A 27,341-nucleotide genomic window follows, 5' to 3' on the forward strand; every position below is an offset into this window, starting at 1 on the left:
TGTTTGGTGCTGAGCTGGAGGTATACAGAGCTTTATTTGCTGCAAACAGCTGCCTGCTGATAGTCTTGAGAGTGAACGTAAAAGTTCGGGCAGATGGTGGTAAAACCAAAACAATGAGCTAAAAGACACCACAGAGTAAATCTCCGTAGATCGGGGAGGCAGCAGAGTCAGGGGTAGAATTCTGTGGATTCTTCAGTTTGAGCAACTCATTTTATATTACCCAGTTGTTTCATTCATTGTTAATATAAAACTATTGATTATAGCAGCTTTACATATATGTATACCTTATACTATGAGTCAATCGGCCCGGCTAGTGATCAAATTCAATATTCGGCAATCAGTGTTATTGTTTGTTTTGTTTTTTGTTTTTTTTGTTTTGTTCTGTATTTTATTCTTTACCTATAAAATCTAAATGCTGCTCTGGCACTGATGCAGTACACCATCCACAAAGTAACTAAAGTTATCAGATAAGTGTGGTGAGTAAAAAGTACAAACTCTGCCTCTACAATGGGGTGAAATGGAAGTATAAAATAGAAATAGTCCAAGCTCAGGTACCTTAAAATTGTACTAAAGGTACTAGGTTGTAACTGGATGTGTTTGCTCTGTGTGCTGTGAACTGAGGTGAGCACGTCAGTGAAAGCTAAAAGTGTTTCAACTCGAGCTAAAAAAAAAACACAGTATCTCGCAGCTTTGAATTATGAATATGCAAAGAGGAAGGGCATGTGGAGAATTTTGTTTGTCTGGATTTTCCTCTTACCGACAAATTGGTCCTTGACAATCTATCTTAATGACTAAACAGCCCTCGACGCTATTTACAGTGATTGTTAATGTTTCCTTGATGTGGATGTGAGGGAATCTAAATGTTTCTGATGCACCCCTGACCTTTTCTCTGGAGACGCCATAAAGGAAAACTTTTCCACTTGTACACAGGAAGTCTCACAATCTCACTATCAGATCGTCCTCACCTCTATGCTTTGGCTGCTTCATCAGGTCTTCCCCAGTGCTCCCTCAGGGCGAACTTTAGATATGTTTTTCCTTAAATGGCAATACACCCATATTTTTGTTGGATATAGCTTTAGATTTTCAAACGTGTTTAAGGAACAGTACAATATCCTCTTATTGAAGGTCAGTTCTGTAGGAGATCTTTGAGCAGAAATGGAATATAATGTTCATAATTATGTTTTAATGAACGTTAAATCACCTAAAACTAAGAATGGTTAGTTTTTTGTTACAGAAGAATGAGCTTTTTATAACTACAGAGGAAGCGGGGTCCTCTTCCACAGAGCACCAGCATGTTTTTCCTGTAGGGAACTGTGAGATGAGGGGTATTCAGTTGGTTGTAATCCGCAACCTCACCACTAGATGCCAAAAAATCCTGCACATGGGATTTTAAAGATTTAAACCGTATTTGTTTAACCTTAAAAGATCAAATAAGAATGCCATGATTTATCTTGGGAGGCAATTTTGTTATGTTGAAAGCCATCTCATCCCTAAGTGTCCTGAAATCAATTTCCAAGTTCAGCCAAAGGACAGACAAGAGTCTGAAATTATTTATAGAGCACAATTCTTGACCTCTGTCCGCTGGACATACAAGTCAATTATTCATAATCTCTTAAATAAGAACCTTTTTTTTGAGAATACTCACTGCATCTATTATCTTTTTCATGTGATTATACCTTGACGAAGTTGGATCTGCCAGACAGGATTTCCACATCTGTTTGTAGTTTTAATCACACCAAACAACTGCTTGGGTTTTAGGTTTGTCCCCATTTGAAGCCAGGAGAGAGAGAGAGACACACACACACACACACACAGGTAGTGGAGGAAGTCCTTTAATGGTGAGGAAACAGGCAGAACTGGCAGAAGGAGATAAGACACTCCAGACAGTGCCCCGAACAAAAAAAAGAAAAGAAAAAATGAATCGAAAAAGAAAAATGGGTGGAGGACCAAAGGACAGAGAGGAGGAAGGGAGGGGGGGTGGCAGTGGTGATGGCAGGGGGGGAGGAGGGGGAGTTATCAGCCATGCAGAATAGTAGTACACCTCATCTTGTTATCCTGTGGTTTGGGCGGCGCTTTTTTTGCTTTTTTCGAGATAACAGGCGGTTCACTCCAGATTGTGGCTTTGAGTTAGTTAAGCTAACTATGCTTATTTGTGTTTGCGAGATGGGAGCGTGTGGTCGGTGCTGCAGGTACTCAAGCGGGATGGTTTGCGTCCTGTGTCCAGTTCATATAACAGGGTGACGTGTGAAACTGTTCACTGTGTGTGTGAACCTCCAGCAGGCAACACAGTCCCTTGCCTTTACACGAGTCTCTGTGTCTGTATCTAAATATATGAAGTCCGTTAATACTTTCAAAACTCATAACTACTTCCATCAATTAGCATACTTCCATAATCACAGGCCGTAACACTTCATTTCATCTGAAGTTTGTTTTTTTAACTGAGGCCTGCAGTATATTTCAGCTGCGCCAGTCGGCCAGCATTGAAGTGGCACAGCTCCAGCAGTTTCTTATATACAGTCCTGGATGGCAGCCCATTCGTACAGAACTGCTGCCTCTTCCTCACATGGTGTACGCCACCCAGTAGATCACGTTCACCACGGCGAAAGTGAAAGGGAACACAGCCCTGGCGTAGATGTCGATGGTGTCAGCATCGATGGGCTTGCAGACGCACTTGGAACAGCATTTCTTCTCCTCCTTGGCCTCCTCCGTCTGCCTGGACCTTCTCCTTCTTGGCTCAGGCTCCTCGCCGGCGCCCTCCCCTGGGATTTCGCTGCTGGAGCGCTGGGTCCGCCCCTGGCGGTTTGAGATCATCACGCTCTGGTTCATGCCGGTGACCGACAGGGAAAACAGAACCATGGCCTGTTTGCCGTTCTTCACAATGGACTGTAGGGAGACAGAGAGAGACGCACACGTAAGCACTTTCTGAGGTTTGGAAATACAGTTATGAGTCATTCAGCGTCACATATTCCACAGATCAGGTAACAGTAAGCCCATCTGCCACATTGTGTTAGATAAGATATCAACTCTATTCAGGACACAGAGGTCCACTGCACACTCAAAACAACAGACAATATATACAAATTCAAATAACTGTAAATAAAAGGAAGAATAGGATGACGAATTAGAGGTAATCTAATATGTTTTATTATAGTGGAGCAGGTACTGTAGGCACACCAACACTTATAAACATTTGGCTAGCATTATGTCTCCTTGAAAATGTAAAATGCCATCATTATGGGCCACATTAAGTCTCTGCATGTTGTTTTTTTTGCCACAAGTGGGCAGTATACCACCGCAGCTGGGTACTAAATAAAGCTTTCTTCACAATAACACAGTACATGCCGGATTGACGAGTAAGTATGTTATGGCACTGTCTGTCACCATCGAGAATCTTTAACAAGTATTTCACAGAACTGTCCGTTTTGCAATGAAAATAATTCAATCAATTCAATATTTCACTTTTTCCTTCATTAAATGTCCCAAAACATTCAACAGTGAAACACTGTATACTTTTCATTAAAGCATCTCTTGCATTCTGTGCACTGTGTAACTGGATCACTTTGCACTCCGTCTTGGTGTTTTCAATTTGTGACCCTGTGTTTGCGGGTGTCCTGGCAAAATATGGTCCTGGAGACACCTGTTGGTTATGCTCAAAACGAAGGCCGAGTTTGAGAACGGGCGTGGTCCAGTAAAGTGGGCGGGAACTAGGGAGGTAGGAAGTAGGAAAGGGGCCACTGACTAAACAAACCCCGCCCCCCTCCCCAGTCATTCAAGCTGTGGATCACTGCCACCCGGTTCCAATCATTCCTGTCTGATGTAGCGTAGCGGTTGTATTAGTCTGTGGACAGAGTTTTGTCTGCACAATAGGGTTCTGTGCACTGGCAACACTTAATACTTAATATGTAATAATGTGGTAATCACTACTAATGAGGCAGGATGCGTTGAGTTTATTTGCTACATTTTTAACTTGAGCCACGGACAGTTAGGTATTTTTAACGTTAATGAAACATTACAGGACTGAATGGAGCTGCTCCGAACATGCAGATGAAACTGAAGTTCCTCGAGTCTTGACTTTTATAGAAAACTCTGGTTTATCAAATCTTGGGATGTCGCCACAACAGCAGTACGTTTTTACAGTCATTGTAGTTTGACTCACATTGACAGTTCCTACTGGCTCTCCACACATTCTCAGTCACTCTGCCGTGAGATTCCAATTTGCACACTTCTCTCATCTTTTCACATCTTCGCCCTCTTTTTTTTCCAGCATTGGCAGCGTGTGACTGTTTTTTGCTTGACATTTTCTAATTCATTTGAAAGTTAAATTTATGGAGGGGGTAAAAAAAAAAAATACCATCATGTCAGCATATCCCATTCCGAAGGTGGACCTCAGTGCGATGTTTATCAACCACAAAGGCAACAGTCAGTACGATAACAATCACCATTACTCCCTGAAGGGGAATCGTCCAGTTTTTATGCTCTGTAGAGATTCACTGTGTTGCTGAAGGTCAGTGGGATGGATCCTTGTCAACACCCAGTTCCATGTTGAAAGGCAGGCTCATTACTCACAACACCACCAACCCCCCCGGAGCCACACATTGTTACCTGCTGATTGGAGTACATGATGGGCTGGTTTCCTCACCTCAGAGCTGAGCTTGTTGGCCTTCACCTTGGCCTTCTCTTTGAGTCGGTAGTCGGCGTTGTAGTGAGCAAAGGCGTACTCGATGAGCGCCGCGAAAACAAACACGTAGCAGATCCAGAAGTAGACGTCCAGCGCCTTGATGGCCGACGCTCGAGGCAGGGAGGAGCGGGCGCTTACCATCAGGGTGGTCATGGTGAGAACGGTCGTGATCCCTGTGACAAGGACACAGGCAACAGTGAAGTCATTACGGAAGGAAATCCATGTCTCCCTCGGGACCAACTGTAAGTGATTTAATGATCCCCTGACTCGTCATCAGGTCACAATCAAAATGTGTCCACTTGTGTTTTTGACAGGACAGTTATGTCTAAGGCCACTATCATGATATCACTGTCCATGACTGTCCAAGGTCGAGAGTAAACTACATTAATCTCACAATACTGGGAGAAAACGGCACTTGCTGGCTGATATTGTTTTGCTGGCCTTGGTGACACTATGCAGTCTGTCTCAGTGACATCTGGCCAAATGCCCACTTCTTCACATTAAATATCAATAATGGGCCTGTTGCCATGAAATTCACTGAGGCTGTAATGTTCCTCAGGGGATGAACCTTTTCAACTTTGGACATTTAATAAGCTTTCCTCTGGTGTCACCTTCAGGACAAAACGTCCATTTATAGCAAAAGCTCCCTCTGACAGATTGCAAATAAAACCAAAAATACAAATAGCAAAACTGTCAGACTGGTTCTGTGTGATTCATTTGTCTCTCTATATAAAGGGGGGGGGCACTAAAACCAAAGTTGGTGTTCAATCATATAAACACAGACTTCATTAAAGTAATACCCACCTAAGGATACACGAGCAGGGACCGCTGATTGGCTGATCCAAAAAGAAACCCAGGACATGGCAACCAGCAATATCGACGGCATGTATGACTGGATGATGTAGACGCCTCGATTGCGTCTCAGCTCGAAGCGAAGGCTGAGTCGCGGAAACCGTCCCGCTGGGAAGCAGAAAACAGACACTGTGTTTAATTGCTTTGCTGAAGGAGCTAATTATCCATTATGAAAGGATCCAATTGTTCTTCACAGACACTGATCTCATGGAGCGTCTGCCGGCTCACTTGTGCCCCTGGTGGCAAAGCTTCAAGATGTAAGGCGTCAAGTAGTATTGAGGGCTACGTTTTCCCAGCAGCAACACTCCTATCATCTCTTAAACCTCCTGCCTGGCTCAGCTGCAAGCCTGATTTCATCCATTCCTTCAATGCATAGAATATAACCCCCAGTGTCTGCAGTTATAAAAAAAAAAACAAAAAAACATCTTGCTTCAAAAAGAATCTGCAGTTGTCTGATACAAGAGGCGAGCCAAGTCCAAAAAAAAAACCCTTAAAAAACAGTACAGAATGCACGAAACACTCAAGTCACATGCATGGGCTCTTTCAAACAGGCCATGCTGGCAGCGACCCAGACGACTGGGAAAAATGGAGGAAAACGAGATGGATGCTCACCAGATTTGAAGTTCATCATCTCAGTGACAAACCGGTAGTCAGTGATGGTGAACTGGGAGAGCTCCAGTTTGTCCAGGCCGTGGATGTGTCTCTGGCTCTCCGACCAGTGATACACAATGTCCTCTGAGGAGTAACCGTCTGAAGTGAAAGAAAAAAAAAATGGGTTAGTTGTTTTAGAGGCTCAACAAACAAAGATTTATATGTAGAACCTCTGTTATCTAAAATTCAGTCATCTTACAGCTTTCCAGGTCCAGCATACACTCCTGTTCATCCATGGGGTACTTGGTCAGGTCCATATCACACGCCACAGTCGAAGTGATCCTATAGCAAGACAGCATAGGTAATCACAGCCAAATGTATACCATGGCTATATTGGACACAGCCCGTAGCTGTAGCAACTCCTTTAATGTTGTGACTTTGGAACTTGGATCGATTCAAGTGTCGATTCAGTCGGTTTGGTATCGTGAACTACGTCAGTGTCAGAATCCGATCCATCCCATATCTAATTACAGTTGTCTCTTATGCATCATTGGATCAACATGTTTTACTAAATCCTCCTGGTGACTCCAGCAGTCTCCCAAAACTGTGGGAAAATTGCTGGTGTCACTTATTGGAGCTGTTTTCAATGTGATGACCTGATGATCTAACCTGTTTGTTTGTTTGTTTGTTTGTTTGTTTGTTTGTTTGTTTGTTTGTTTGTGGCAACTTTGTGGAAGCAAAAATAAGCTGCTAACTCAGCACTAGCCTTTCCCGCAAACAGTTTCTGATGTACACGTTCAGCAGAGACGGGGCAACATTATAATTCACCTGGAGTCAGCCCGTCTGCCTGACAAATGTAGGTCCAATATTCACTCCCATTAAATAGACTGGAGGTAAAAAAAAAAAAAAAAAAAAAGAGCGATCAGACCGAGGGTGGATAGAGGTGCTGCTGCAGCAGGCGGTATGAGAAAAATGTCAAGTATCGACCGAAAAATTAGCATTATATGGGACCTTCAACAGCAGAGGTGACACATCAGAAAACAGTCATATAAATCCTCATTTGTAGCAGTTTGGGGAGGCAGTGGCTAACAATCTTATCCAACAGCAGCAGATGAGAAAACCTATATCATTTTTTTTTTTTCGATTGCAGTGACAAAGGACCTAGTTTGCCATTTAAGCTGGAGGACTGTTTTTTATCATAGCAGTCCAATGTCATACCGACAGCAACACCCAAATAGCTGTTTTGATGACTGATTTGATCTACTTTACCTTCACCTTTCAGTTTTCCTTTGCCGCCTTCTCTCTTGCAACACTCTTGTACAAGCACATCAGACCAAATCTCAGACATCTTTTTTTATCTTGTGAAGTTACCAGAGAGAAAACAGTTCACTCTCAGATCATGTTTTGGACCATGAGGGATTTTCATTCCCAAAGACAACAAAGAAGAGACGTCTGCGCTCCAAAAATATCTGAGGTTTCTCCGAAATAAATTACTCATATAGAGGAAAGAGGTCATGAGACATCAGAGCGCTGGTGCTCACTGGTCGTCTGACCGTCTGACTCGTGAAGACTATAATGTGCTGGCTCCTACCTGCTGCTGTATAGAATGACTCCGTTGGGCTGCAGACGGATCAGCTTGTTCTCCACGGTGACATCGTGGAACCAAGCGGATTTGGCGTTGACGATGAAAGTGTCGGGAAGCCACAGCTTGTCCACAAATCTACTGTCCAGCCCCAGCGTCTTGTTGGTGTGATTGTAGGACAGGCGGTCATCGTGCCAGCTCTGCCGCAGGAACACGGTCATGGTGTATTCCTGCCAGGAACAACACAAACATGAAGGCTGAGTCACTGGCACAGGGAAACAAGCTTTGCTGAGAGAAAATGTAACTCAGCATTAGGACAAACTGGGAATCTGTATTCTTTTCCTCAACACTCTTTGAATCAAGAATTGTTTTTATTTCACATTTTTTTTATTTTTTATGTTTGGTTTAAAGGTGCAATATGTAAGAACTGGCCAACTGACCGAACAAACAGGGGACAGCATTTCAGCAGAGCACCCGCTAACTGATGCTAACTGTAGCTACCATTAGCTAGTTAGCTCAGGTAGCTGTTCAGCTAGCATTCGGGACTACTCCTGGGATTTGAAGCACCAGGGGTATGTTGGTCTTACACCGGTAACACAGTTGCTTTGGACAGGAATGGGCCAAGGCTAGCTGGTTAGCATGCTAACTTCAGTAGATATCTCTTCAACGTTATACACAGATGTCTTGATGTCAAAACTGTTATTTCTTCACATTCTGTTGATAATTTTTATGTAATTTTTGAATGTTTTTACATGAAGTTCTTACATTTTGCACCTGTCATATCAAACTGACGTGAAGTTCAACTCTTTGCCTGGAAAGTACTATTCACCATGTACATCAACTATCTTAAATGGCTCTGTAGGTGTTTTGTCAACTCAAAATGTTGCATTATGGGAAGTGTAGGATTCAGAGTTGGAGCTATAGAAAGACATGGTTTTCATGGCCTCTACTGCGCATTGACCATTTTTTCTAAAGTCTGATTTTTAAAATAGATCTATATATTCATTTGTATTATTCGTTTTGTATATGGTCATATTTCATGTTCTGTCTACCTTGTATGTTTCTGAATGTATATTGTTATGGACAGCATTTTGAGTTGCCTCTGTTTATGAAATGTGCTATGTAAATAAACTTACCTGACCTTGTCACAAGGAAATGAAAAGTAATATTTATATAATTATGCATATCTTTTATGATGCTAACCTCAGTAGGTATTTCTGCAACACAATACATAGACATCATAATATCAAAAATGCCATATATTCAAATGAACATACACTTTTTTAAAAGATTCAACATACATCATATGTATTGCTCCTTTAACATCTAAAATCTGTATAGTTATTGTCAGAAACAACCATCAAGCTGTTCCAGTTCTTGGTATATTTAACATCAACATGTAAAGTTCTTTAATAACTCCCATAAATGCCGATTCTGTTGACATTTGTATCGATCTATTGATCAATCGATTAACAGAAACCTGTTGAATCCCTGTTTTTCAGCTTCGGGAAGCCTTAAATGCAGTGCTTACTTGTAAGTGTTGAAGCGAGAGAGAGATGTATTTGTTTGCCACACGCATTATGCAAGCCTTCTCACTAGATTTGGTTCTCACTGCACTGAGCCCATGAAAGTATCAAATTATCTAACAACTCAGCCAGTGTGTCACACATGTTCTTACTGAGTACTTTCACACCCTCAAGTGGGATAAATCAGGATTATGCAAATCGCAAATCTTTGATCTTTGCAGCGCGAGAGTCAAGTTGAGGGATGATGGAGAATATAAAGAAAGGGAGGACGAGCTGTAGACTTTACCATGTTGGCTTCAGAGATGTGGTCAATGCTGGCCACTTCGATCGCCATGGCCACGTTCACTGGTGGACCTGCCGGGGGGACAAGTGAGAAAAGACAGCAAGCCAGCCCCCGTCCCTATTTTGAACACACACACACACACACACACACACACACACACACAAGCACACACTTTCTCTGCTCGTTCTGAATCCATCAGTCCCTCCCAGTCACTCCATCACCCATCTGTTTCCCTCCCACCCACCATCCTCCCACGTCTCAAACACTCCTACAGTGCATAGAGATTAAGCATTATCCAGTTTAACCATGCTAAGTGGCACATCACACTGTGGGCATTCATAAACAGCGCTGGGCTTTCACGGACTCGCACAGAGAGAGCTTCTGCCAACGTCCACACACACACACACACACACACACACACACACACACGCACGCACACACTGTAGCACTTTTCACTCAACAGTTTGCCATATGATTAGCATGGAGTGTGCCTCTGTGATCGGATGCTGGAGGGCAGAGACTACAGGGGAGCTCACTGATGCAGAGCAGAAAGGCTATTTATACTGAACATTAAGGAATCATACATTACCATTCCCCACCATTCAACACCTTCCCCCTCGCAGTTCTGGGGCAAATCATATTCTACTGGTCATGCGCTTGATGTATAGTGTGAGGTGATTTACAATGGCACATTTATCGTCACCCAAGGTCAGCAGGGGGAGAGTTTAGAGGGCTCCACCTGATGCGATGTAAAGCGTGTTTTTACAGAGTATTCTCCAGTGGAGGTGCACTGATTAATAATACATCTGTAACAGACACAGTATTCATAAAAGCATTTATGGCCTATTAATTACCTCCGCCAAGGAGGTTGTGTGATCACCCACGTCCGTTTGTTGGTTGGTTGGTTTGTGAAAAGGATTGCACAAAAATGACTGAACAGACTTCTATGAAACTTGGATTGAGGAGGGGTCTCAGACCAGAATAGACCTCATTAACTTTTGGTACAGATCCAGGAATCTTTTCTAGCTTTATTTAACATTGCAAAATAGGGTGTTTTTATATCTATTTAGTTAATTTATCTGGGAATAATCCTGATGGAAAAAAGTCAGGCCTATTTCGGTAGCTGGTATCTATGAGTGAGTACAATTTGATGTGTGGATCCTGGGTATGGTGACCTTAAATAACGGCTAAGCAGTTAAGGTTGGGCTGAAATGAATTAAAACTGACGGCTGTGCCTTGGCGGAGGTATGTTATTCTTGTTATTAATGTGTTTTCATTGGATATTATTGTCATAACGATACTTTTGTTACTGCGGCATTAAAGCTTCAAATAAATGACGTGGACATTACACAAATGCAAAAAGATTCACAAATGTGTTGAATACCTTACAAACGCAATAAAGTTGCATTTGCAAATAACATCCACAAACATGTTTTGCACTCTAGAAATCATGCTGGCTATTTCTGATAGTTACGGAGCCCAAGAGAGAGTTTAGTTTTATCTATTTACAGCTGCAGACTCTTGGTTTTTTGGGAGGCATACAGTTTAACGGTGCAGTCAGTCAACTTGGACAAAAGCATTTGCAAAATTAACATAATGCAATGTTAATTAATGTCAATTTTAAAAAAAAGTTTTTAAGAATAAAATGTCATACAGAGACAAAGAACTTACAGCACAAACTAATTATTTGGTTTGCAAATATAGTTTTCTGTTTGTAAAAATGTGATGTATTTCACTGTATGTCTCCCATGAAAGCATATCATTATTGAAAAATATTATCTGTACATTCTAAACCAAGATAATTGTTTTTTAAACTCATTTTCCGGTCACTCCATTCATGTGGATTCTCTTGGATTGCTCCACAACAAAAGATGTATCAGTCATTTCACTTGTCTTGAGTGCAAAGTCATATTTGTGAATGCTATCCCATTTTCAAGATGCGAAACAAATTCATGAATCCATTTTTTTTTTTTTTTATTTGTGTATTTATTTGATGCTTAATGACACAAGCATGACTCCTCACTGAGAGGGCTGTGGGACGCGTGTTGAATGAAGGGAATTACTCCAAATAGCAGACGTGATTCCTCAGTGGTCACTATAATGGCACATCGATAGGAATGCAGTCACCACATGATGCTTTGTCATGATAGTTCCGTGTAGGCGTGTGGTCCACGGGGCGGCGTGTGTGTGGCGACAGCGGTGCACCCGCTCCGCATTTTCACCTTTTGCTCAGCTGAGTTAAGCTGTGAGATTGAGAAATCTATCGCTGTGGTCATTGGATGTTTCACATCTTGCAGCCATTCTTAGCAAAGTCTCCAGGGCGGTGCGCATTGTTTGCACCACCCGTCCTTGAAGGGGCACCGTCCTCGATAATCCTCTCAGCAAAGCTACTCTTCACCTGAACAGTGTTGTTTTTTGGGAGGGGTGTGTGTCCTGAACAAATTATTGACCTTACTGAAGAGTCAAAGCTTGTATTGACAGAGGCTAAGTACAGCTTTGTTCGACTGTCGGACAAGAAAAAACAAAAAACCAAAAAAAAAAAAAACAAAGACATCTCTCGGGATAATGGAACTGGATAATGAAATGCAAACATCCACGTTGCTGCACTGGGGTGAGTGATGCTAAGGATGGCTGTAAATGTGAGGAGGTGAAATGCAATCCAATGCCACGAGCAGTAGATCTCATACTCACCTCCTATCCCAGGGCGAAAATTTCTGGCATAGCCCTTCATTAAATCATCCAGATTAGGTAACCAGGATATCTCAATGTCTGTACCTACATAGTCCCCAATGTCACTCAGCATGGCCCTAAAGGAGACAAACAGCAAACACAGGAGCCTTCAGCGGTCGTCCAGTCACACAATGTCTCCACAGGAATGTCTGGCGGAGCCTCAGATACAGTAAGCAACACAAACGTACAAAGACAAACCTAGAAATGTGAGATAATGTTAGCAGTTGATCCAAATTCTGGTTGAGGGAAGAAAATGTTAGCACACGCTGTGAAAGAAAGGGTTTCTTCAACATTTCTAGTGCCTGTGACAATTATCTTCAGGTGAAAAAAAAAAAGTCATGAATCCAGAGTTATCAATTTGTCATTTTTTGGCCACTAGGGGGCAGCAGAACCATCTGGAAACACAACAATGACGCATTATCACCTTTATAAAGTTTAATGGCAAAACCTGTTACATCAAGTATTTATTTTAAGTCATGTTTCCATCCTCCAAGTGCAATATTGATTCTGTTTTTACCTCTGTTTTGGTCGCCACCATCTCCTGAAAAAAAGTCTCTATAGCTTTTTAATACTGTGCTCAGCAGCTAGTCACTAACACTTGGTTTACAGCAGCTTTTTGTTGAAAAGTCTGGATCCTGCTAAAAAAAAAAAAAAAAAAAAAAAGGTTGATGAAGCAATGTCAATTACACCAAAACAATGAGCTAAAAGAGGCTAAAATGCTGCAAAGAACATAAGGGAATTATATAGTTGGTGTTAGTTGTCAGGGGAATTTGTGTCTACGCCCCCCTTTGACATTACACACAGTCATTTAAACCATTGTTCTTTCAAATTTTAGATTACTGCAGCTTTAAATATGAGTATGACATCCAGTTATATTCTATTATTTAAAGCAACATTATGTCACTTTTCACCTTAACATATCAAATTCAAAATCATGTTGACGGAACAGTGTCTTGCAACAGGGTGAATGGTCTCTCCATCACTTGTCTCTGCACTGTGTAACTTCAGTGGGAGGGTAGGATCACAGCGTTACATACGTGTTTACTTCAACACATTTTTTCAACACATAACATTGTTATGACAGATTGCAACAGAGCTGCGATTTGTATTCACACCAGCGGTGTCTCAATGGGCACCAAACAGCAGTGTCTATGTAATGATGCTTTAATGTTGGCTCCGTGTTCTGAAATCTAAGGAAATCAAAAATATTACAAATCAATTTTATTTTCAGGTGTGTAGTGACCTGAAACTGGAGGATCATCGTCAGACAAATATTCATAATCCAAAGTTAGAAGTTGTGTGTGTTTTTGAATACTGTGATATATGAGCGAGAATGTACAACATATTTCAGATGTTACACTCTAATTTTAGACAGTTTGGAGATCCCACTGAGCCTCCTATACTGACAGCAACAGTAAGAAATCTGGACACAAATATGCAGTCTGTCTTATGAAATATTCAGAGATTTTGAGTAAGATAAAGCAGGCTCTTTTTTATTCTTACCCTTGAAACTTCATGTTTTAATTCATTAATAAAACATAATTAGTCTTGTGTTTTTTATATATCTATAATTCAAAGTAATTTAGTGTCTTCTTTGATTTGTTCAAATGTGTTCTCCAATAATTCAAATAGAGAATTGGATTGTGATGCGTTATCATTAACAAACTCATTTGTTGAGGACTGTTGCATGAAAATGATCTGTGATGTTGCACTTTAGCAGAGAGTATCAGCCATCAGCTGCATCCTGCACTGGTATTAGCATAAGAAGGCCATCGTGTGTTTTGTTTTGTTTTGTTTTGTTTTTTTTACTCGTGTCTCCACAGTGTGTGCGTAATGGTCCGCAAGGAGGCTGACAGCATCCAAATCTACCAGGGTGGCTTCAGATGTCACACAGCGCAGGCTGAGCATCATGCTGTGCCCCGGTCCACGAGCCTCCAGACACTTTTATTTTTAGTGGAAATCGTTTTTTGTGAGACTACAAATCCCCATTTAATAACACTTTCATCCAGAACAAATTATGTAAATTGGGAAAGTGACACCTTCGATTCAAGCGGCCTTTGTGCTATCCCCGTCCCTGTAGCCTCTCAGAGAAGGGAATGCTGGTGAAATTAAAACCATTCACAGGTATAAAAGGCCTCTCCTTGGGCCCCTGGAGCCCTCTGGGCCCACACTGACAGCCACTGAGCAGGGTTGTAGGACTGAACAAGAGCAGCACAGCTCAGATACCACCAGGTGGCAGTTTTGCATTCTAAAACGGCGAGCGTGTGCACAGATAACATGCAGATACACAGATACCATGCAGATACACTGTAGATCTCCAAGCCGAGTCAGTCAAACGCTGTCGTTCCAAGAACATGCTGTCATTCAGCACAGGCAGAGCTTCATCCACGAGTGCCTTTATTCTGAACGCTGTCGTCCAGAATCTGATTTTCGAGGCAATGCTGTCATCCAGAGCTGGAGGAGCTGACTGATGCACGACAAATAAATAGAATAACGTTAAATGTGTCACTGTCATTCAAAGTTACAAAGGCTGGGCGAGGCACCGACAGGGGAAACAGGGTGCACGCATGCTTGATCGAAGGCGTTGTTGTTGACCAACAATGCAAAGCCACTTGGTGACCTTTGAGACGAGGCTGACATTTGAGGGGGAAGTCGACTCCCCGGAGAGCAAACTGCGACACCCACCGCGACAAGGAGAACTGACCGCCACAGGAAAACAGCGCGTGAGGAGAAAATGTCTGCCCGTCTACGGCAAAATGTTAAAAATATCAGAAAACCAAATACAGTGTTTCTGCCGTGTCATTAACGGCTCCTTGGTGAATCCATTCCGTCGCGGCAGATGTATTTTTAGTCGGGCAATCACTGTCACGTCGGAAATAAATGGGAGCACCGAGTGAATTCATTAATCACTATGTGACTACTGGATTTTTTGCCGCTAATTGGCACTTTCTAAATCTGGAAATAAAGAGCTTTTCCTTCAAGAAATCCATTAACACGTCAAGGTCAAACAGCGCAGGGGGGGACGAGACATAGTGCGTGTCTGCTGGGGACAAATCCAACTGTAACTGTCCCGATATTGTAACTTAGCATTAATATTCAGGGATTTGCTGCGTATGGTGATCAGATTCATGGGTCTACTGCGATTTCATAGATGCCTCCTGATTGGCTTTAGCTTTAAAAGGCCCGGATTCCAGGCAGCTTCCCACAACAGTCACGAATGATTCGAGTATGAACTGTATTTATAGTTACAGATCATGTAACGCTTTACCCCCTTTATATCACAGGAGTCTATTTTCCTGGATGTAAATGAATTTTGACTGCGTGGAGGTGATCTTCTCTTCTTCAGCACACACACACAGCCTCTCTGTTTTATTTTAAGTGTGTCTGCAGCGTGTCACTTCCTGTGCACCGAGAGATCTTCAGTCCGTGCCACCAAGCACACGCCGAACACTGACTGACCGAATCTTGCACCCCATTTTGTCTCATGATCAATAACTGCTGCGAGCGAGCGAAAACAGACACTCATTCAAAATGTCACAGACTGTACCTTTAATTAAACGCTCCTCTCTACAGAGCAGATCGGACTTTCTCTGACTCTCGGAAGAACTTTTTGGTCTTCCTGACCTGAATTAGCATTTTTACGCCCGCAGAAGCTGGCATGCAGCCCTCCACAGGAAAAAAAAAAAAAAAGGCATATTAAAGTGCTGTATTTCTCTATGGAGCTTCATGAAACACTCCCACCACTCTGTTTTCTCACCCCTCCATCTCTGACAAACAGTCGAGAGACAGAGTGTGTGCACACTTCCAGACGCTCCCCCTTACTCCTGTACTTCCCTCTCTGGCTGAACGTCTCCCCCGAGGCCTCGGATCGGCACGCGTCTGTTTATGAGCTAACATTAAACAGATGGGGAGAGGAGACGGGGGGGGGAGACAAAGAGCAGCAGCCTCCTGCAAATTTATGACGTCTTTTTTTTCCCCCAAACGTTATGTGCAGCACGCACTAACAAGCCCAATTAGTTTTATATCCTGACAACGGCGGCTACCTGAACGCGAGCAGCGTGCGGGCCCCACCCCTGATCCTAACTCTGTGACTCACTGTTTAATTTGTTTTATTGGCGTCGACGCGAGATGAGCAGCGTTGGAGGGAAGGAATTAAAAATCAGTTTGAATAAATCATGATAAAACATAAATAAGTGGTTCACATCCACAGGCAGCTGCTCAATAAGCGGCTGTAATAAATAACAGACAGTAATGAATAATAGTTTTCAATTCAGGGATGCACATTTTTCTGTTACTACATCAGCGCTCTAACTTCATTAGATGTGCCACAAGAACGGAAATAAAGCTAAACAGTTCTTAGTTTATAGCTGAATAGTGTCGCTTGGTAAGATGAATTGGAAGTGCATTTTAATTTTGCTTCATATTTATCTTTTACTGGCTCTTTTCTTTTACTCAGGTCCCGCCTTGATTTCCCTCGTCACATCACAGGGCTTCCTCCACCACTAGATCCACGGCAACGACTGATCAGCCATCGTCATCATGTGCTGCCACAACATTACACTCGATGTCGACGAAGGGGGGAATTTATTTGAGACTTAGTCGACTTATTATTTCAATTTTTTTTCCCCCATCTCTCTGTGGCAGTTTGGTTGTGTTTCGGCGATAAAACTACTTGGTCAGGTCTAGGAAAAGATCACGGTCTGGGTGAAAACAAACACATCTTGTGTTATATTGCATGTGTGTATATTTCTGGTCTTTCTGTCTAAGACGCACAGCTATGGCGTTACAAAAAAATAAAAATAAAAATTACGGGATTTGGTCAGTTGCAATAATTGTCCTGGAACAACTTAGATTACACACCCCGGTGAAAATTAATAAAAGTTGTCAATTTTAATTCACGGCTATGCCGAAATTTACCATTTCTTTATGGGACAGACGATACTTTTTTGTTTCGTTTGGTAGATCTGAGACCAGCAGCAAAAGTGAAGAAGATAAGAAGAATGAGAAAACAAGTTCAACTAGAAACGAGATAAAAAAGAATCAGGTTGCATCCTCTACTCACTGCATGGAAATAAGTGAGGCACTTTGTTGGGACTGTAAACAGTGACAGTGCAAACAGTGCAGTGTAAAAAAATACTAGTATTTACGCAACAGTTAAATATTAAATAGCACTGGCACTGGTTACAAGTGACATAGATACATAGTGTCCAGTGGTGTGACACTGTGAAACACTGCGGTTCCTCATCAAAAATAGCCAGTGGTTCCACACTTCACACAAAGTTGTAACAGAGTCTGCAGTCACTGGCTCAACAGCCCTCTCGCTCAGCTCCATCGTGTTCCCCTCCAACTGCCGATACGAAGGTCAGGTCATAAACATGTAAACTGTAAGCGATATGAGACCTGCTGTAGAAATGGCAATATGTATGCATATACGTAGCCTATAACGTGAAAAAAAAAAATACTTATCAGTGGTTGGCAGAAATGTAAACCGCCAACATGTTATTCTTGTGACTGGGCTGAGGACCAACACCAACATGGTGATAACAGACCGTGCCTACTGCAATCTAATCCTCGCCGGACCTGTGTGTACCCTCCGCCGCTAATCCAGAACAGCGCTGCCCACCTGATACTGGTCCTCAATTTTTACCGCACTACCCTTCACCCTGTTCACCACACTGGCTCTCTGTTGCAGCTCATAACCCGATCAAACTGCCACCTCAAAGTTGAGGCGTTCACCCTGATCCACTCCCTGCCCTCCTCCACCCCTGAGAGTCCCCGTGGTCGCTCGCCTTTGTCGGCACTCGACAACAAACAAAAAAAAAGAAATCCTTGCTGAGCGCTTGTGCTGCACTGAACACGCTTTTATTTATTTATTTAGACAAAACACTCCAAGTTTTGGATGATATCTCGCTCCTACTCCTACGTGGTTTGAATGCACTTTTTGTAAGTTGCCTTGAAAAAAAAAAAAAAAAAAAAAAAAAGCCCCGGCCAAATGAATGTAATGTGATGCAGCACACATTTCATCATTTATTTATCTCCCATCTTCCGCCTATCCCTCTCATTTTCATATGAGCAAGAAGGAAAATGTGTGAGAAGATGAGGGGGAAGTGAATGCATGTTTAAGTGTGCTGTAGGGAAAACGGCATGATTAACATAACTGACAATCTTTTTAAAAGCAAAGAAGAGCTAATTATTGCACCGCAGAGGTCATGATGAAGTTATTGCGGAGAGTGCATAAAGCACAGGACATTGATACTGTAGACCTGGGTTAGAAACCTGACTGTCATGATAGATTTGGTCAACTAGAGCCACGGTTAAAAAACACAGTTAACGAAGAAGATGGGCTTCACAGCAAAACATCAATGCAGCTTAACAACTGAAGTAGATGGGGACTTGGCAATTTGACAGCTGAAATACGTCAAAAACACACAATGGCTCCGGACAGGTATTCATGTAATTCAAGTCTCCTAACGCCCCGAATGGATTTTAAAAGGCTCACACCCTCGATGCGTTGTCGAGCCTCCACATTTAGCTTAACAGCTACAGCGAAGATTTCTGCTCGTAGAGAGAGTGTGAGGAAAGTTTTGCTCAAATAAAGTTGGGCTCTCGGAACTGTATGGAGACTTCTGGATTGAGAGATGAGCTGTATGGAGCTGTTTTGATGCTGGGGTTTTTTTCAGTTGTTATTTCACATTTTAAAACAGGTCCCCATCTGCTTCAGTTGTTAAGGAGAATGCTGCAACGCTGTTTTGCTGTGAAGCTCCAGAAATGTTTTGTTGAAACATCGGCACAGAGATGAGTAGATAATAACTGAATTTTCATTTTTGGATGAATTCATCCTTTAAGGTTAGGGATTATTATAAAATAATAGAGAAGTCATATCTTGTCTTTTCAATCTTGACTATTAACCCATGGCGACGATCTTTCCCTTTACCGATATAATGGATATAATAAGAAAATGACCCAGATGATGTCATCGGGGTTAATGTGGCCTTTGTTTGGAAACAACAACTTTTTTAAAAGCCTCAAAGACAGGAGATAGGATGCAGCACTTTTGGATCTTGACCAATACTAGGAACCAGACATCAGGATATCATGGACACATCATATTACAAGTAGTGTACTAGTGATATGTATTAATACTTATTTGGGGTTTTTTTTTGTTTTGTTTTTGTTTTGTTTTTTGCTCTCATTGAGTAAAATTAACTAATTGATACTATTGTGTGGTGCAACAAAAGCTTAGACATAATTACCAGTTATTTCCCACACTGGCTAATACTAGTTTTGATCGAATGTAACCACAATACAAATTGTCTTTAAAACTATCCATTCAATTTCTCTTAAGTTTTATCAACCATCTATCCTCAGCCAAATGAATATTCTAAACACATTTCTGAAAACTTGTCAGAGGGGAAGGAGGCTTTAAAGCTCACTGGGGAACAACTTTGTATTGTGAGGATGCTGACAGATGTTTAAAGTGACTCTGTTCACTGTGATGCATTCTTTACAGTGGACATCTGAACGTCCTCCTGTCATCACACAGTGGATCAAATCCACCCCAGAACTCGTGCAGATGGAGTCCTGAGCTTCCTCCTGTAGGACGGGCCCTTTGTGTTTTGCAAATCAGGGATCCTTTTGATTCAGCCTCTAAAACAAGTCTTTGCCTTTGCAGACGTCTTGTACAGGAATGAGTGACACCAGTGAATTGCTGTAAATCTTAATCATTAACTTTACTGCGACTGCATCACGTCGTTGTCTCCCCCCCCCCCACACACACACACACACACACACACACACACACACACACACATACACACATACACACACATACACACACACATTCTGCAGGGAGGTCAGAGATAAGCTGCAGCCGAGCAGCTGTGTCTTGCTCAAGGACACTTAAGCAGTGTGAAAGTCCTTGATCCTCTATTTATAGGATGGTCTCCTCTAAACACGGGGCCATTATCCCACCCTGATAAACACTGGGACATCTACAGAGGAAGCGTGGTACATGAAGTAAACATGCTGCGCGGGACAGAGCTGCTTGTGGAGAAGAGTGAGCGTAGAGCACGTTCCTCCTTATCAGAGTGGAAAGTGCTGCGGGGCTCACGCTCGGGTCGGCGAGCGTCCTCTGCTTCTCCACATTCTAATCAGGTGACACTTGTCCTTGAATAGCTCTCATTACATGACGTGCAGTACGAGCGTCATGTTGGGATGAACTGCAGAGCGCGGAGGAAATGTTTTCATGAGCTGGTGTCCAAATAGCAGTTTGTCTTTTATTATACTCTACACTATAATCTATGACTGTCTTCTTCTTCTTCTTCTGTGCCAGAGGAAATGACCTGTGATTGGTCCCGTAGCTTTTTAGGCCAGTTGTGTTTGGAGCGCTACTTTAAAGGGAAGGGAAAACAACACGCTGCTGAATTAACTGAATAATTTAATAACTGAAGGGGACGCATTACTCGTACTTACTTACTTCTGATCAGTTCATTTATTCAGGCGACAGAACGTGCGTCAGTCTTTGAATTGTCATGTCACTGGTGGTGGTGCCAGCTTCTTTTATTGTAAACTGAACTCGCTCTAGGTTTTTTCACTCTTGACCAGACAAAATGAGCAATTTGGAGACATAGGTTTGACTTTGGGCGCATGCGATGAGTTCATTATAAATGTATAATTGTTTGTCTAGACACTATAAATTATACACTTTGAAACGGCTTTAATTATTCTGATTATCAAAACTGCTGCTGAGATCTAAGTATTATATCCAAGCCTTTTCCAAATATATAGGAATTACACTGTGATGGGGAAATATTGAATTGTTTATTTACTGATTGTTTGGTGACAGTTTGGTTCCTAAAAAGGGGAATTCACATGTCATGTGTCTATTAACTTTCAATTTTAGAATGATTACCCAACCAAGTTTAAGTTTCTGTTGGGCCATATGCTGTAAAAAAAAAAAAAAAATTAAAGGTTAACAGACATTTACATGAAAGAAAAAGAGAATATAACTGCAAAATTAGGGAAATGTACCTTTTTGAATACACATGCTGTAAAAGTATACTCAAGGTATATGGCTGGCACGTGTTGTAGCTTGATTGAATAACTCTGTAAAATAACATAATTACATCTTCTCAAAGATAACAACCTTCAAGTTGCTATTATGTGATGAAAATGTGTCATTCTACCAAAATTTTACCATAAAAGTACAAAGAATGTTTACAGGGACGATACACAGTATTTTACTGTAGTTTTATGGGAACTGTTTGCCAAATTTAGCTGCTGGACATTTGAATAGTATTTTACTTTTTGCTTTTTTATTTCACATTGTGCTCACCACAGTCAAAAAAAAATATGTTGTGTTTACTGACGGCATCAATAAGTCAGAGCAATAGTTCTGTCAAAATGGCGCGTCTCCACGATACAATATTTACACTACGTGGTAGATGTGGATGTGAGACTGGACGCGCTCTCAGAGGAATTCAAGAGGTTCTTTTGCGTATTCACAGAAATCCCAAACCGGTGAATTCATATCTCTTTGGCAGTTTGAATATTACTGCGCATGTTGGACAGATCACACAGCCGAATTATTGGAATACACCCTTCTCTGTTTATGTGTGGTGCGTCACCTTAAACTGAGTGGGAGGCTTTTAGTGGAAGCATGAAGTGTCCCTGCACCACCTCAGCCTGCTGCCAGAGCTGAGCTGGGCTTTGGAGCCGGTTCACGCAGCCAGTGGAACACGATCAAATCACTGTGTTATTGGGAGATGTGCTCTCTGGACGCTATAGGGAGGGATTTGTCCGCTGACTCAGCCCCTGATACAGATTACTCAGGAGCACTGTGTCACTTCAGTGCAGGTTTAAGGACAAGCGTGGCACGGACCGGAAGGATCACGAAATGATGGAGTTAAACCCTGCTGCGTCACATCTTGATAAACTATCATACATCCACATTCGCTGTCCTGTTGTCATGCTATCTTGTTCGTGCGCATAAAACAAAATGTCGTCAGTGCTCCTCTGAATGTATTTGTGAATAGCTGAAACATTCTGATTGGATATTTTTGCCCGTCTTGTGAAATGAATCATACAGTTGGACAGATTTGTATTTGGTATTTTATCTATTGAAGCTGTTTTGGCTATAATTCTTGGTATTATCTTAGTTTAATCCAGATTTCTTTGGTGTCACATTGACACATTAAGCTTTAAAGATGACTTGTGAGATACTGTAACGTCCCGTTTCTGTTCCGCTCAGCTGTTGGTAACCGCTCTGACCCACAACACTAAGACTCTGCTCAAAGAGGTCAGATGCGGACATCGTCGACAAAGCTGCGTCATCGTGATGGTGAGGCGATGTTTGACTTCATGCAGGACATGGGAGTCTGTGCTGTTTTTTTTTTATTTATTTAATCCACTACCCCTGTTCTTACCTGTACCAACCAGACAGCAGCCTCACTGTGGACTGATCTGCCGCAAAACGAGCCAAATAAATTGTAAGAGCCCAGTCGTGAGAACAAATGCTGGCAGCAATGGACAGGTGTAAATTATTGATTTCTTAATGTTGTAACTCTACGTTTCGTTTGGGTTATGTTTTATGTTGTTACAGTGCTGTGATTGTGGTTGAGTTTCACAAACCACTTGGTTAGGGTTAGAAAAACGATCATGTTTTGTCACCACAAACACCACTGGAAACTGGCAGCCATCTTGCTGGTAACTCCACCACCATCACCTCTACCTTCCAGTATGAAAGTCAGGTCATAAACATGTGAATGTGAATATGATATGATACACAATGTAGAATTGTCAATGGCATAACTTTGACTTAACTGCCAGTATTTAATTTTAGCTAAAGGGGCTGATGGTAAATATATTTCAGACTCAACGCTTCATGCAAAATAAAATAAATAAAAATAAAATAAAATAAAAGCACACCACTGGAAAACCACTGGATGACTTCTGTTGTCATGCCACTGCAGGAAGTGTTTGCGTGATGAGATTACAAAACTACTGTAAAAAAATAAAATAAAAAAATGCACCACATTGCATTTTTTTTAAATGTTTTTGCTGCAAATGAGTTAGAATTGGCTCATGAGAGAAAAGCTCAAAGAAGAAGCAGTCGTTTAATTTAGAAAATCTTATAAAATCTTGGCCCTCAGTCTGACGGACATTTTGACATGTCATAGCAGAAAAGACACAGGTGAGACTAGTAACAATTATAACAGCTGCACCTCCATCAACAGAGCTGTCAATAACATCATTTATATCATCTGTGCTTTTCTTTTTCAACACCTTCCTACCCCCGTACTGTCACTCTACACTGCAATCTCACTGGTTCCTACTGAAGGTATAATACCTAATATGGCAGCTTCATCAATGAGCTTCAAATTATGACGCTCTACAGACCCTTCAAGCATCAGGGCTCTGCGGTCAAGTTAGTAATAATACAAAATATGCAATGTTCAGTTAAACTTTCAAAATAAAGACTGCTAACTGACTGTTTATGTATTACAACTGTAGGATGGTTATTAACATTACCAAACTTGGTTAGGTCTAGAAACCAAAACTACTTGGTTGGGTTCAGGAAAAGATTTTACTTAATAAGCATACTAAAGTTAAATAGCTACATTCCATCTTGTAAAATATTTTACATACATCCACTTACTTACACACCATTCTTGGTCATTAACTGGACGTGACCTTTGTTCTCCAGAGGGAAAGTTCAGTGTAAAGCTTATCTAACTAGCCCGTCCAACTGGCATCGGACTTACCAGCATAGAGCCACTGACTAGGCTGCTTTATTTCACTTCCTGCAATCAAAGACAACTGGGCACAATAGTAATTATTGTAAATATTTAGCTTATGCCGGGGACTATTTTCTTCAGTGTATTAATACATATTTGGTGCGTTGATATGTATTTACAGCATCAGGACTGTGTGTACAGGAGTCGTTTCTGGACAATAGAGAGGAATAAGCTACACAGCCTTAGCTTTGTTAGATCGATCTGTGTGTGTTTTGATCGTCTCACTGGATTTGTTGACATAAAGAAATTTATTGAACGACTGTCTTTATTTTTGATATCTACTGATCTACTGAACGCTTTCATCATTTTATCATCACTCACTGGGGTTTAAACAACTAATGAGACTCGTTGCTTTTTGGAAACATTTGTAACCGAGAGCAATCCGGTCCGTGTACAATGCGTTGCGTGTTCTATATTCCGTGCACACCTTCCCTTAACCAGGCTTCGGTGTTTCATACCCCAGTCCTTGTTGTCTCTGCAACGCGTATTACACTATCAATTGGGCGCACTGTGTTTGCTGAAGTGAAGGGTAAGTGGCACTTAAGCTGGAAAGAATAGCTGTGAAATTGTCGCCACACTAAAGGTGGCGAGGCATAACTTAGCTAAGCAACTTTTGTGAAATGGATAAACGAGGAGCTAAAAAGAGAACCGGAGTAAGTCTGCTCAGAGGCGGGAGGGGAGGGGAGGAGAGGAAGCAGCAACTTTCAACCACCAAAGGCAAGCAGGGAATGTGTGTGTGCAAGCCTGAGAGTGTGTGTGTGTGTGTGTGTGTGTGTGTGTGTGCGTGTGTGTGTGTGTGTGAGAGAGAGAGAGAGAGAGAGAGAGAGAGAGAGAGAGCTGACACATAATGAGGTGCAAGAAAAAGCCTACACTCTGCATTGTGCTGAGAACAAAATAATAATAACAGCAGTGACTAGAGGCAGGCAAATCCAATTACAATAGCTATTACTCCCTCTACTGGTGATCAGCCAAGAGGGACAATAGAGGAGATTTGCCCAAATTTCACCCAAAGCTTAAGCAGCTTCACCCTTTGCCCTTTTCAGTGGAGGCACTTGCCAGCACATGGGCTTTGGGGAAACTGGGGCTCAGTAGTCAATCTTGGTTATCCTGCGAAAACCAGATGCTCGTGGAAGCTTACTGACGAGGGCATGAAGGCATTCAGACTGCACGCAGATCAATGCGTCTCAGACCTCCGATGAAAACGTAAACATGAAGTTTAAAGCTCTAAAACTCACCTGACAGAAATAAGCATGCAGTTTGTATTCGGGGAAGTCATGTGCACGAGGGCCGTTCGTAATCTTGACAAAGCTAGTGACAGTCAGAGGTCGGGGCTGGATTCAAATTCAACGCGACGACTGCGAAAACACTTAAAATGGCACTGGGTTTGAGATGTTCGTGCCCTCAAGATGGTCGGCTCTGCATTGCGCTCTAATCTCAATCTCACCTTGCAGTATAATATGATCAGTTAGACTCGTTTTAGCTAAATATGTGCTTTTGAGACAAATTCAATGGAATATTCATGTGATTCAAATACTTCTCTTCAGCTTCTCAAATTAAGCATCTACATAGGTGGGGCCACTTAGTTTAAAGAGGCGCTGTCTAGTTTTGGAAATTAAATTGAATGATTACATTAATACGGAGGTGATATACAAACTCAGAAATGTATATATATATATATATATATATATATATATATATATATATATATATATATATATATAGATATATATATATAGCCAAAACTGAATAAACAAGCTGCTCTCAGAGCAGAATAAGGTCCCCAGGACACTGCTTGGAGCTAGGAAGGTGGCAGGGTCCGCCAACTGTTGTTGTCCTTTATGGTCAGTTTGTTTATTAAGTCATGATAAAGGAAGAGTTTATTTAGGAAAAAAAAAAAAAAAAAAGGTCATTCTTTTCTGATAAAAATGTCTTCCCCAAAACTACACAGTGCACCTTTAAATTGACCATATCGGTCCTGTCAGTGGGTCTGTCCTCATCCAAACAGCCCCCCCCCCATCGATCAGGCCTGGAGGTGGGTGACACTGTGCCCACACAAACGCACCCACATCATCATAAAAAAACAAAACAAAACAAAAAAACGCCACCTCTCTGCTGTATGCATATGCATTATGTAAATGGTGCCATCAGGTCGATGCGCCCGGAGATAAAGCAGAGTAGGGAGAGCAGACTTTGACTCGGGGGAGGTGGAGAAGTGTTTTTTTATGTAAGGATGCAGAGGGCAAAGCCGCGAACAGTCAATCCAATACACTCAGCGTTCATATCAATAAGTGGTGGGAGGCGAGGAGGGTCAAACCGACGTATGAGATGTGATTAATGGTTATTTTTAAGTAAAAGCATTATGATTACATTGCTTGCTGGCTGCCGCGTGATTATCATTCATGTGAATATTAGGTTATTACAACACAGTCCTCGTGATGCTTATTCTTTTTCTCACTTCAGGTTTATGGTTCATCCAACTTTTGGTTTACCCCTGGCATTATTCCTTTTTTTTTTTTTTTTTTGCCGGAGCGCACCTGAAAGAAGTGAAAAGGCTGATCTATCTCACCTGGTGAAAATATCCCCTCCGACGAAGAGCAGGGCAAGACTCGACAGCAGGAAAGTTGGGACTTCCATTTCCACACTCTGTGCGATGAATAACTGACTGGTAAAAAGAAGAAAAGTTTCCCCGAACGAAATGCGTAAAAAACAAAAGAAAGAAAACAAAAAACCAAAAAAAAAAATCAAAAGCCAAGGGAGTTTTATTTTAGTGCGCTCTCGTCGTGATCCGGCGCCGCCGAGAAGAGAAGAAAGTAAAGTGCGCTGCTGCTGCTGCTGCTGCTGCTGCTGGTGGTAGTGCTGGTGCTGATGCTGCTGAAGATGATGCTGAAGATGATGGACCCATGATCGCTTCCTCCCCGAGTCCTCCGCGTCCAGGAGCGCACAAGAAGAAGAAGAGCGCGCCGAGGAGAAGCCAAACTCCCCGCGTCGACCGCAAACAAACGAGCCGATCCACCGCCGCTGCTGCCGCCGCCGCCTGTCCTCTAGCAACACACACACACACACACACACACACACACACACACACACACAGAGAGAGAGAGAGAGAGAGAGAGAGAGAGAGACGCACTAATCTGTCGATCCCTCCTTTGCCTGGCCTGTAAACGTCAGATTCAATCTGGCCACGGAAGGGGGGGGGGGGGGGGGGGGGGGGGGGGGGCGGGAAGGCATGTCACGAACATAGGACTTCAACATATTATGTAATAACTGACACGTTTGAATCATCTCCATTAGGTAATTACCACTC

General features: G+C 42.1%; 1 protein-coding gene across 1 annotated transcript; it reads right to left on the reverse strand.

The window, feature by feature from the left end:
• Positions 1–1,824: 1,824 nt before the first annotated feature.
• gabrd (gamma-aminobutyric acid type A receptor subunit delta) lies at positions 1,825–27,132 on the reverse strand. Its single transcript, XM_037104737.1, has 9 exons — positions 26,604–27,132; positions 12,204–12,319; positions 9,516–9,583; positions 7,713–7,933; positions 6,381–6,463; positions 6,143–6,280; positions 5,483–5,638; positions 4,640–4,851; positions 1,825–2,883 (listed from the first exon to the last, which is right to left on the reverse strand). The coding sequence occupies exons 1-9, from the start codon at positions 26,669–26,671 to the stop codon at positions 2,560–2,562; spliced, it is 1,386 nt and encodes a 461-aa protein (XP_036960632.1). The 5' UTR covers positions 26,672–27,132; the 3' UTR covers positions 1,825–2,559.
• Positions 27,133–27,341: the final 209 nt, after the last annotated feature.

The sequence above is a fragment of the Acanthopagrus latus genome, chromosome 7 (assembly GCF_904848185.1).
Source record: "Acanthopagrus latus isolate v.2019 chromosome 7, fAcaLat1.1, whole genome shotgun sequence".
NCBI lineage: Eukaryota > Metazoa > Chordata > Actinopteri > Spariformes > Sparidae > Acanthopagrus > Acanthopagrus latus.

Coding starts and splice junctions, on each gene's coding strand:
- gabrd (XM_037104737.1), bottom strand. CDS start 26,671: ATGGAAGTCCCAACTTTCCTGCTGTCGAGTCTTGCCCTGCTCTTCGTC. Junction 4,852..5,482: donor CCCTGCTCGTGTATCCTTAG/GTGGGTATTACT, acceptor TCCTTGTCACAG/GGATCACGACCGTTCTCACC. Junction 2,884..4,639: donor CCAACAAGCTCAGCTCTGAG/GTGAGGAAACCA, acceptor GTCTCCCTACAG/TCCATTGTGAAGAACGGCAA.